Consider the following 13,182-nt stretch of genomic DNA (forward strand, 5'->3'; position numbering starts at 1 on the left):
AAGAACACTTTCAGCTGCTGCAGTAAATGTCGTGTGCATTATTGGCAAAACAGTACCAAAACTACAAATTAAGAAATGGATTTGTTTTCTGTGTGCACGTCTGTGAGGATGACTTCATTTGCAAGCGCATGAAACTAATTCACAGAGCAGTGTTCAGTTTGTGCTACGTGCTGAGTCAACCTATAAGCTTATATCTATATATTCCACAGTTGTGAATAACTATATGTAAATGTGTAAAACACATTTAGTAAATCCATGGACAAGGTGTAGTCGATTGGCAAATCCCTGCCAGAGAAATTAAATGAATACTTTTAGAAATAATTAATGTTGTGTTCATTAGCCTTTATTAATCAGTATATTGAAAATAGATTAAAACCACTTCAGTATTTCAAGTGTTGCTTTTTAGCTTTCAGAGTAAATCACACTCAACTGTTGTGCACACATATTTTACTTATTTGAATTTGTCCATTGCAGGCAGTAATCAGTATGGCTCCATCCTGGGTCATACCTCTGTGACCACTGGCAGCCTCTTGGATGACAACCACTGGCACTCAGTCGTGATTGAGCGCTACCGTCGTAATGTCAACTTCACTTTGGACAGACACACTCAGCACTTCAGGACAAACGGAGAGTTTGACCACCTCGATTTGGACTATGAGGTGAGAAGCACTGAGTGTACAGACAGAGAACGGTAGACCCCAGTGAAACAGACGAGGTAATGCAACATAAAAACGTAATAACATACGTACGTGTCCAAACACAGACGCAGGAGCTGACAGGGAAATGTGCCGTACATGCCGCTGTGTGCATTTGCTACTTAAACATGTGCTTCATCGCTTTCTTTATAGGACACATCAGCTTGACATCATGTTAATAACAAATCCTTTTGGTGCCAAATGATTCAACAGCTGTCACGAGTTCAATTATGAAAAAAGAACTGGTAGAGCGTGGAAGAAGTGAATAACTAAAATGTCAGCTCAATTATTCAGCTACCTCAGCTTTGCCTGAGTCCACTGCCTGTTATACAGGTGACTGGCTACAGTATAAAGAACAAATATATTCATTTTATTTTAACAGATGAATACGTACTTTCTCAATCTATTATAGGTGTTAACTGTAACAGCACAGCATCCGTTAAGTAGCCGTCTAATTTAGCAGGTAGTCACAATGTGTGTCATTTAACTTTTGAGGAGCAAATGTTTGAGTGAAGTTTATTTGTTTAGTCCTACGAAGACGCAAAGCCAGCTGTAGCGCAAATGCGGCACTTTTCCAAGTTCCCTCAGGCGGTTGTCTATTGGTTATTTCCTGGCTCCAGACAAACCCGCTCGTGCCAAGGTGGATGGGTGGCGCAGCTGAGGCTGTGTTTATGCTGATTAGGTGGCACGGTGCAATTTTGGGGCTAATTTTGGCATGAAATTAAGTTTGCATTTCCACCTCTTCTGCCCACTCCTTATTGCAAACATAAGGCAATTTTGGTGGTTTTAATTAGCAGAAGCACATGTCCACAAAGTTACAATATACTTGTCATGTATGTTGTGTTTTGTCCCTTTCTGTTGCTCCACATTTTTACATTTGATGCTGGTTCATATTCGCAAAATATACGACTTTTCATCTAATTAAGGCGCAATCTGTAACAGCTCCATTTACAAATTGTTTATTTTATCTTAGTAGTTTGTGGTTTATGGTAATATTACTAGCCTACATGCAGACACTCAGTCGAAAGTCCTCAGGTGACAGCTCATGTCTTATTTACTTAAATACTTGTGTTATCATTTAGTTTAAAATTGTTTTTATGCTCTAGTGGGTTACACAGAGATATTAAAGTATTGCGACAAGCTTTTTCTGCAGCAAAGCACTGGCTAATGATTTAGCTTATATGCACAACTATAATCAGCAGTGTATGCTAGCAGCTGTGGCGGCTGACATAGATAGTATTTGGGTTTATGAATATTACAGTCACCATCGCACATGGACTTGGTTATTATGTGAATACAGAATATATAGAACACTGATATTTGGCCTCTATGCTCTGACCTTATCACTCCCCGCAAGGAAACTTGATGACACTTATTTCCCCTCAAGGTCAACTTATACCTGCAGAGCCTGCAGATTGATGTTTGGATATGAGTGAAGCAGCAGCAGCAACAGGAGCAGAAAGTGGCAGCAGTGTAGCAAAAGACTGAGCTTTGACGATTGAAGTACACCACAATGATAAGAAGGGATGTATGTATGTTCCAAAGAGAGGAGTGTGCGGTCTTGAGGCTTTTGGACTTGAGCTGTCAGCCTGAACTAGGTTGAAGTCTTTGTTTCATCAATGTTTGAGGTGTTGTGTATTTGTATGTTGGAATTTAATGACTGGAAATGAACATCAGTTCTCTCAAAAAGTGTGTGAGAATTCTGGTTTAGGACCCTTTGGCAGTTCTGATGTTCAGCACTGAAAACTGCATCGGGTAATGTGAGCAGTTCTCAGATAAAATCTGAACTGTCCCAAAATGCTGAGAGTCTCAACAGAGCTGCCTGATCATTTCAGACCTGTGAGAAACACTCTCACCTTTATTTATTAATAGTCCTTCTGCATGATTCTGTGTATTTTCTTCAGCTTCTTTGTTCTTCTACCTTGTCCTTACATGCTTTACTGATTACTGGTGGAAGTGTGGCCTCCTCTGTATGTACAGTGCATTGATGCCACACAGGAAATTAGATATTGCTAATCCATAAAACTCACATAATTAATGTCAGTCAGTAATGGAATGCAAAGAGTTCAGCCAATAATACTTAAAACAGGAAATTGATTTTGGAATGCATAATGGATATGAGAGACATTTTTTTGTGTGTAATGTGCATGTGCAGCTGTGCACGGTGAATGCATATATGGGTGTATGCATCTGTTGTGTGTGTGTGTATTGATACGTTTGTTGGAGTGTGTGACCTTTTGCAGGCACTGATGATATGGCTGATCCATTCCAGTGTTAAGTAGGATGCTGAGAAATGGGGCCGGACAAACCACAGTCCAATTAAACCAAAGCTGTTGAATTAAGGGATCTTTAGGGAAATCTGTACAACGGGGTCAACCAGGAGGTTTTGTGTGTGTGTGTGTGTGTGTGTGTGTGTGTGTGTGTGTGTGTGTGTGTGTGTGTGTGTGTGTGTGTGTGTGTGTGTGTGTGTGTGTGTGTGTGTGTGTGCCCCTGACTGGATACAGGCAGTTTACAATCTGAGTCTCTCTACAAAGAGTCAAATTGTCACCAGCTTTTACTCAAAGTATGCCACGGTACTCCATCTAGTCCACACACTCTATGCGTGTGTGTGTTTGCGTGAGTGTGCATGTGCACATCAGTACGTTTTCTGCTCCCATTTAAGCCTGGAGACTAAATATCCGGGTGCATTTGTGTCTACCCTTGGCAGTAATTACTAAGACTATTGGAGCGTCACCACAGACAGATACAAACACACACACTCGTACACACATAGCATACACACATACAGATAGACAGACACATATCGACTGGTAATTGCACACCACCCTCCATCATCCTGGCTTCCTTCAGTCTATGTCTGAAAGAAAAAGAAAACACATGTACAACCGTAGAAGAACTTGAAACGCAGTTTACATTTTCATCAGTTCTGTGTCCTTCAGCGCTTCCCACCAGATGCCTCTTTATTAGCCTCCATCTCTTTGCCTCAGTTGTCTTCTCATCGCATCTGTTCCCCACAAAACACTTTATTCTCTTTAATGCCATCCCCACCGCTTCAGTGGCCAGATTATATAAATAAATGTAATGCATATATCTCTAGTACACTGCTATCAGGTGTGAAAATGTGAAACTAAGTTTTTGACCGTCGATCAGACCTGGGCCATCCATCTTTCCATTCACAGATAAGACTGGCATAAAGATTACAATATCTGTCATAAGCCTATTTTTATGCCATCACATTCTGAAAAGATGTTATCTTGATTTTGTCATTTTTATTTTTATTGCCCTTATATTCTTAATTTGATCAGTGGATCATGTTCACTGCATGGTAGAGCTGCATGTACTTCTTGGTTATTCCTCTGCACACAAAAGGCCAACATTATCCAAAACAGATAAAATGCGCCCTTTTAAGACTTTTTACATCTGTTACCACATGTGGCTGTGACCCTCTATAGCACTTCATTCAAGTGCATTAGATACTTCCTGGTTTGTCCAGTTTTACTCCCCAATTGAAAGACTCTCTTTACCATGAATAGTGGATGATTCTTCTTTGTTTGACATGAAAGCATATGTAGAAATTGTACACTGGGCCTAATTGTAGAGTGAATTTGAAGCCTATTTCAGGATTTGTTGCAATTTTCCTCATTAGACATTTGTCTGTTGCTACTGTAATCCCCGTTCAGAAGAGGAATGACTGAATAATAATGCCAGAATAGCACATTTCCTTTTATGTTACATTTGTTCAGCTTTTTGCAGTGTTCTAGCAGTGGAAGGGGAAGCTAATCAAAAGAAGCCCTAATCTGTATTTTTTTTTTTTTTTTTTTTTTTTTTTTTTTTCCAATATCCATCTCATTTTGACCTCTTTTCCCTCTGTTTTTCTCTAGTTGAGCTTCGGGGGGATGCCATACAGTGGGAAGCCAGTGGGAGGAGGGAGGAAGAACTTTAAGGGCTGCATGGAGAGCATCAACTACAATGGAGACAACATTACGGACCTGGCCAGACGAAAGAAGCTAGACACCTCCAGCTTTGTAAGGGAACTGCGCATGCTCACAAAGATGCCCTCATATTCATTGACATATGAAGACAACACAACCCAGTTGCAACGAAATATGAAGAGCTTGAAAGAACAAGCTTATAAAGGCAGCTGAACACTGAACATGCTCATTATTGTCACACTAACTCTGCATCTGACCTGAGTGAGGGGGTCAAATTATTCACTGTACCAAAATATTTGAACAGATTCATAATTAATCAGATGCAGCTGCCCCATCAGTGGCCTCTCCATGTGTTTGTCTCCAGTCTTGATATCATGGCTGCCTTTTCACTGCAACCTACAGCACAGAGACAGAATCTCACTGCCTCTGCCTCTCACGACTGTGAAGTTTGTTTTCAACTTACCTCAACAGAATGAGGAAGATATTAAATGCGTTGCGTCTCCTCATCAAACACACGGCGCTCTGTGTGACTGCTGGATGTAACTTCAGCACATTAAGTGTTTTGCCATCCTTAAAATTAGCTAATGAACAGCCTTCAGAGTTCTCGTCTCCCCTCATCTCCTGTTCTTCCTCAACATTGGACGGCCAGTGTATCTTCTTCGATCTCTGGTGAGCTGATTGAACAAATGGAGGCACTAATCAAGTTCATTAAAACTGCACCTCTCACAGATGACTCACATTGCCATTCTTTTCTAATCAAAACAGATGTGCGATCAAATTTCAGAAACACACACACATAAACAGGCTGAGGCAATCAGGAATAATCTTCAGTTGGTAAGCCAGCTCAGTATTGAGTGTTAGCTGATTTAATTATCAGCACAAGGTTGGAGAAGCTCAATGGTAATTAGTGCTTAAATTCCACAGTAGTGTTTGTTTTCCACCATCGCCCAAACATCACCCAGGTTACTGTTCAGCCCCGGTTTAAAAGACAGGGTGAGCTGAATGGAGACATATTTTATAATGTGTGCAAGCAACAACAGTCTTTGAATCCAGCTTCAGTCAGGAACATCTGAAGGTAAACATGCAGAGGCTAGATTCAAAACAACAAAAGCCTGGTGAATAGATACATGATTTCCTAAAGTGTTGGGGCATTTGAAACACTCAAACAACTTCACATACAAGCCCACCTTCAAGGGACTAGCTTTGCTTTTAACTTTTCTCTTTGAGGACCAATTAATAACCTATTATTTCTCTTTGTTGGTGTCTCTCTAAATCTCTGTCTTCACAGCGTAACCTGTCCTTCTCCTGCGTGGAGACCCACACCTTCCCGGTCTTTTTCAATGCCACCAGCTTCCTGCAGCTGCCAGGCCGAGCCAATCACAACACAATATCTGTGAGCTTCCAGTTTCGTACGTGGAACCCCGATGGACTCCTCCTCTTCAGTAATCTTGATGATGGCACCCTGGAGATCTCCCTTGAGGACAGCAAGATCGTTGTTCATATCAACGTGACGAAGGCGACCAGCAACAACCGGGTGGACCTATCTTCAGGTAAGTTTATTTATTTATTCTACTACAGCTGTGATAAACTCTTATCATCAGTGTCATTAATACATGCAAGTAATACATTATATGGAAACAAGCAATTTAACCATATATATTACAGAAAGACAATAATGATCTCTGATGTCATTTGTGGTTCGCTTACATTTCATGCTCTCTGGCTGGTTGTTTGTCGGCTGAATGTCAGAAAATTTCTTTTCTTGAATCTATTTGATTCATTACTCTCCCTTAATATAGTCAGTCAAATACGTTTTTATATTTTTAACATCTAAGGATCTCCTGTGATACAGACTTACAACACTGATGATGCATATTTTTTCTAAGTTGTTATATTATCATAGAATTCCACAATAAAACTTCATTTTTAAAGAATTAGCACTGTGTGCTAATAAACAAAGTTCAAATGCATACAAATCGAAGAAGATGCCAAAATGACTGACCAGGAGAGACGTTCCAGGTCTGAGAACATGGGGATATACTGAGTTCTTGAGGGAGGCATCTGCTTTGTGACAAACCTGACAAAAAAAACTCCCCAAATACAAAACCCGATTCAAACTCGGACTTCAGCCACCAGAGGATGTACAACACAGATCTATCTTGGCAAAGTTGCTCAGCTTCAGAAACAATACTCCATCTGGCATAAGCAAAAGAAACGATTTACCTGGCAAGAGAAGTGGATAAACCTGGACCATGACCATGCACCACGCATTCTCCTAACCCAAAAGGAATACACAGAGCTATGGAAGACAGACAAATCCAGTTCCAAACCCTGCATCCAGCATGGCTAAGAGTCAAACATTATGATGAAACCCAAATTTATGAGAGTGTGGAGCAGGTGACTCCCCCTGGAGATCACCAAACCCTTGGAACAACTGTGACAGCAAACCTAGGAGATGCACATCCCGCACTAATTGAGAAGTGAACTTCAAGGAGAAACTGCAAACCGTTTGAGGAACCCCAACTTCAAAGACTGGACATGCTTTTTTGCTTGCGTTGCTCCTCTCAAGGACACCCCATTAATTTGTTTCCAGAAGTCCGAAGGTTGGTGAGTGAGTCCATTGATAATGGAAATATTATTAAGCTGGTAGATACACTAAGAATAATGATAGGGACATGATGGGACTACAGTTTCCTCAGCAAAGGCTCAGTCTCAGGAGAGCTGCTTTCCCTTGGGTCTGTTTTTAATAGGCTCAGCTAGGGTCATAGAAGATATCTCTGTATTGGAAGTCACACTAAATAATGACGCTAAATATGATAATCCCTTGTTATGTTCTTTCTGTTCAATGTTCAACTGTTGTTTACTCTGTCACTTCCTGCAGGGAGGAGAAAGCTTCTCAAGTTTAAGATTGTGGAATGCTGCTGCTGAGATACTTAAATGCAAAGTAGACCTATAAGAGTAGCTTCTTTTAACCTTAATGGGATGCTCAATACTATTAAAAGAGGAAAGATTCTGCTAGAATTAAAGAAGTATAAAATTCAAATAGCTTGTCAGCGTGGTGACCAAATTAAACATAATAGCCTTCAAACATTTATGTGTATGTTCCCCCAGATAGGACCCGGTCTGTCGATAGACAAACGCTTGAAAGACAGACAACAAAAAGCCAGAGGATTTTAATTTGTGGAGGAGACTTAAATGTACCTTAATCAGTGGAAATGGGGGTTATGCACTCACTGCTTCTGACCTCATGCAGTCCAGGATAGATTATTTTTTCATTCTGAACAGACTTAATACAACGGGACGGTGTGATACTTCTCCGATCGCTCTGTCAGAATGTCGTCTTCTATGTATGTCTCTGTATCTCAATAGTAAGTAAGTCAGATGTACATTCAGATATTTGGAATAATCCACAGACCAAAGAAAATTTGGAAAACAAAATTAAAATGTAGCGACATCTGAATGACGATGGCGGGGTGACACCATCTGTGCTTCGGAAAGCACTTAAACTGGTAATTAGGGGAAAAATAAAAGCTATCACTTCACATAGTAAGAAACTCAGCAAAGGCTTCAGAATCTGGAGGACAGATAAAAACACATAGACACTTTGAATGAAGAGGCTAAATCAAACATTTCAAAAATAACGAATGAAATAGATGCAATACAGACATGAGAAACACAAAAAAAGTTATTCAAAAAACAAAGTTTTGAAAGTTGAGGGAAATCTTTGAAATTTTTATCTTACATTTTACAAAAAAAAATACAATATACAAGAGAAGAAATCCTGACTCAGGATACTCTGAGACAAGAGTAGAAAGAATCCAACAGAGTTTCAAAAAGTAAATAATAAATCACACCAATCACAAATTCATGACGACCTTCAGACTCAGTCATGTTTAGCCTCATTGAACCGTCCTATTACTAAGGAACAAAATGAAAAATTGATAATTAAAATAAAAGGGGAATTATACTCAGTAATTGGGAGGCTAAAAGCTTATAAATCCGTCCCTTCCAAGTGGTTTGAATCAATGCGGGAACAATTGGGTCCAACATTACTGAAAGCCTTTAAGTGCAACAGGGATGCAATCTCTTCTGTCATACCAAAGGACGGCAGAGACGATAAGATTGTGGTAATTATCGTCCCATTAGTGTATTAAATGTGAACTATAAATTGTTCCATGATGTCTAGAAGAACAGGACTCATCCATTTAGACCAGACAGGTTTCATCTGACAAAGACAAGATAATATCAACACATTAGTAGACATCGCACAAGTCGCACAACAGGAAATACAAACAGCCATTATGGGTTTTGACACTGAGAAAGCATTCGACTCAGTCAAATGGTCCGTCTTATACTAAGCGTTAGTATAAGTCTATCATTAAAGCATTTAAAGCACAATGTTTACCCACAAGGATAAATATTAATGGCGATTCATCAAATTCATTCATCCTGGAACGATTAATAAGACAAGGCTGCTGGGCCTCCTCTTCTCCTTGTTTACAGAACCTTTAAGCCAACCCATCTGACGAGACACTGATATTAAGGGGATAGTCACTCCCAAAACTGATAAATCTACTTGATAAGCATGCGACACTCTCGTGTTTTAAGCTTATTATACAGAAAACTCTGGTAATCACATTTAATTACAATCCACCGAACCATAGTAGAAGAAAATATAAATTGAAATTGGATGCAGAATCAATCATGTCCCTGTGTATCAGCATTTCTTAAAATATCTCAAAATTAGTTGGTAAACAAAGATAACCCTTGGATTAATATATCATTGAAAACCTGGCAGGAGACGGTACAGTTTTGTGGAGTAGGTGACTCATCAACACTGCTGTGGTGGCGTGCTTACAATACAGAATTTGCTCCAAATAGATCTGATGATAAATTTCTAAATTGGTTCATAAAAGGCTTTACTAATTATTATACACAAGGGGGCATTCCAGAGCTTTGAATCCTGACAGAAAAAACACGGTCTGCAATGAAATGATTTCAATAGATACTGCAGGAAGTTCAGGAAAATGTTTTTGTCAATGGCATTCTGCAGCATGTAAATATATAAATCAGAGGAGGGAAATGGAAATAAATTTTATTCTTTTGGAGAAGGGATGGAGAAGAATATTTAATTTTATGCGTCCACTAGGCTGTGAGGCAATATATAATATGTTGCAGACTATGTGGGATAAATGACAGCAATCACATCCATATTTTTTGGAATTGCCAGGTTATCAGTTATTGACAGGAAATTCAGAAACATGTTGATGTATTTGGAGTCGACTTTCCTTTTAGATGGCATCTCAGTTGAAGGATGGAATTATCAATGGTAAGAAAGTGCTTCCAATCTTTCTGGCAGTGAGCGAAAAGGCTGTCACCAGGAGGAGGTTAAAATCAGAGCCGCGATCGATGAATGGTGGGTGGCTCTGGAATGGGATGAATCTTTTGAATGCTCTGTGAATCTACTTGTAGTCATACTGATGCTACGTAAAATGATGAATGTGAGGTGAATGCTTTTCCAAAATAAAATTAAAAAAGACAAAATTGAGACGGAACTATATTTTAAAGTCCATCTTCTGCACGCCCTTTAATTCTATCTCCTCCCGCTCTCCCTCCTCATGTTTCCTGCCTCTCCTTCTTTCTCTCCCGCTCTTTCCCTTTGCTTAGACATACTCATTTATTCTGTCCACTGCTGCTTTAATAGGCCATTATGCCCAGGGGTAGGGATTATTACAGAGTTACCCTCTAGGCTAATTGGGCTTGAGCCTGCGATTACATCAGTATTACTAGAATATACAGACACACAAACACAGACTTGCACACTCAAACACAAGCTCCCGCCTTTGATTCTGTTATTAGTATCTTTAAGAAAGAAAGCCACACTGGCTTCTGGCTTCAATAACACAGTGGGAGCTCAGCAGACTTGTAATGAAATGCTTAGTCCCTCTTAATGGCAAATATACTGGGGAGAGACGTGTCAATGCACAGATACTTAGAAGGAGGGAGCGAGGGAGAGAAAAGAGAGCTTTTTACGGAGAGTACACAATTTATTTTTCTCCCAGTGGGGATAGTTTGGTTATGAAGCTGTTTAGCGACAGCTTATTCAGACATATAATCAGGCATCTGCTGGAAGGTAAAACCAGACAGACGCAGTCCACTGGTGATTTCATTTCATTTCATTTCTTCAACTGCGCAAGGCTGACATACATTTACAGCATATAGTAAATCACAGAAAGCGCTACCAAACTGGTGTAAATAATTTTTAAGCTGATAAGAGATCTACATTATTAGACAGTATTAAGATTTTTAGCCGTGTCGATGATTTATCAGTCTCTGGGCACCCAGGAACTGAAGCCGTGTCCCCACTGCAGCAGCCTGGACTCAACCCTGACCTGCGGCCCCTCACTGCATGTTGTCCTCTCTCTCTCCTCACCTTTCCGCACTGTCACTCTCTCCTCTATCAATAAAGGCAAAAGCCAAAAAACAACAAAGAAATTGTTTTAATTTAATAGAAATGAAAATGAAATGATATCCGTAAGACACTTCCCGATTAGGTGAATCAATGTGCAGCAGCTCTCGCATCACATACACCACCTCTTATTTACCAAAGTGTGAATATGATGTAAAAACAGGTCAGCCAAGTGTTTGAACAATTCCCCACCTACTTTCAAATAAACCATGCCGCCTCATCTAAATATAAACCATATTAGCTTAAGAGGACACATTAATGACAGAACCATAAATGTGCTTACTAACATCGTCACTGCTGTACTCTTTGAGGCTTCATGAACCAATATTTTATGTTTGTTTCATGTTCATTTCATTTTTCATTCCCTATTTTGAAGAAAATGGTAGAGACAAGGAATTACTCAAGAGCCTAATTTAGAGATAAACATCTCATAGGCTGATGAGACGCAGATATTTGCTTTTTCTCAGGAGCTGGCGGATCAAACCAAGGCCAAAATGCTAATTAATGTTGGACTTTTCACTGGTGATACAGTATGTACTAAGACTCCAATAAGACGCCCATGTTGCTCTTTTTCTTCTCTGGGTGTCTATATATTGACAGGGATATTTAGGTCTGGGCAAAGGGATAATTTATTAGCCTTTTTTATGTGTGATTGTATTATGAGCATTACCTTCAAACTACCGGTTTTTAATCTATGAGGGTTTTTCTCTGCAAAACCCAAGTGAATCAGCAAAAAAGGGAGTGTGGATAAAGGAAGGGAGGCGGTGAATTAAAGCTTCATATCTCTGATAGCATCCAATCTGCTGAATATCTTTTCATAACCTTGTTCGCTCCGCAGTGGGTCCCAGGTCATTAAAGTTAATGTTTTCCCTGATTGGAGCCAAAGCTACAGGTACAGTAGATCTTGGCTTCTACTGGTAACACACACAAAGTAATCCCCAGATGCACACACACATGTTCAAAATGTCTGTGTGTGTGTTGTGAGATAAGTGGTCTTGCATGCGTGTGTGTGTGAGAGTAAGAAGTTGCCCCGAGGCTGTTTGTGACCTGCAGAAATATGCTGGTCTCTCCATTGAGAAAACTTCTGTCATTTCATCCACTTCCTCCTCTCAAGCAGAGAGACAGGATGAAACTAAGGGAAATATGAGGCCTTTGAGGGAACAATCTCGATTAGACTGCGGGTGTCTCCTTAACGGTGTGTGTGCGCCTTATTAGAGAGTGCTTAGTTGTGATTCCTGCAGAGACTCTGATCTAATTTTCCCATCACATTCCTTTTACTTACTCATTAAGTCTCTTCTCTTCTCTTTTGCTCTAATCACTCATTTATTAGAACTACAGTATACAACAGCTTTGCTAGAGCGGGGCTGGAAAATGTTGCCTTGACGGCCACACAGCAGGACCAAAGCATGTTTTGATGTGCTCAAATATAAATCAAGCTTCTATTTTCCACATTACTTACCATGAAATGATCCGATAAAGCCAAGCCAGTGAAAAAAGCTCCTTTTCTGCCTGCAGATTGCTGGTGATTGTTGGTATTTGTTGTTTAACATGTGTGCTGAAGATGCTATCCTCTGATCACCCCTCTTGATTAATTATCGAATTATTGGGCACCAGCATTGTTTCCATGGAAACAGTACTCACTGTCTCCAGTGCTTTTGCAGAGAAATCCAATTTCCTAAGAGGTCCTCATGCAACAAAGTGAGGAAATCTGTTTTTGTACTCGTGTTTGGTTGTCAAAGAAGATGAAAGATGTAAATACTGATAATTAATCTTGAATTGAGTTGAACATGATAGCATAGCTTGAATATTTTACTAGAGTTAAAAGTACACATGAAAATTTAGTCCCCTACACGTCTTTAGAGGCTTTTTTTGACAGTGACAAGTAACAAGAAGGCAAGATAATCAGAGATGAAACTTGGCATGAGGCTAATTTAGAAGAGCTTGTTCCTGGAAGAAAGATAATACCATGCTTGTTTGTCACTCCTGCACGTCATACTGCTGTCATCACTCAGTCCTGCAGCAAAATAACACCATCACTGCCACCTTTGCCGTACTTTTATGTATCTCTTGTATCACATGCATATTA

The 13,182-nt window shown here is 39.8% G+C and overlaps 1 protein-coding gene across 1 annotated transcript in view; it reads left to right on the top strand.

The window, feature by feature from the left end:
* Positions 1-13,182, top strand: part of cntnap2a (contactin associated protein 2a) — a 297,644-nt gene that overhangs the window by 159,036 nt on the left and 125,426 nt on the right. The window contains exons 7-9 of the mRNA XM_070985592.1: positions 475-659; positions 4,577-4,720; positions 5,916-6,177. Coding sequence (XP_070841693.1) covers positions 475-659; positions 4,577-4,720; positions 5,916-6,177 — 591 coding nt within the window. The remainder of the gene's footprint in view (positions 1-474; positions 660-4,576; positions 4,721-5,915; positions 6,178-13,182) is intronic.

This window comes from Chaetodon trifascialis, chromosome 18, assembly GCF_039877785.1.
Source record: "Chaetodon trifascialis isolate fChaTrf1 chromosome 18, fChaTrf1.hap1, whole genome shotgun sequence".
Lineage (NCBI taxonomy): Eukaryota > Metazoa > Chordata > Actinopteri > Chaetodontiformes > Chaetodontidae > Chaetodon > Chaetodon trifascialis.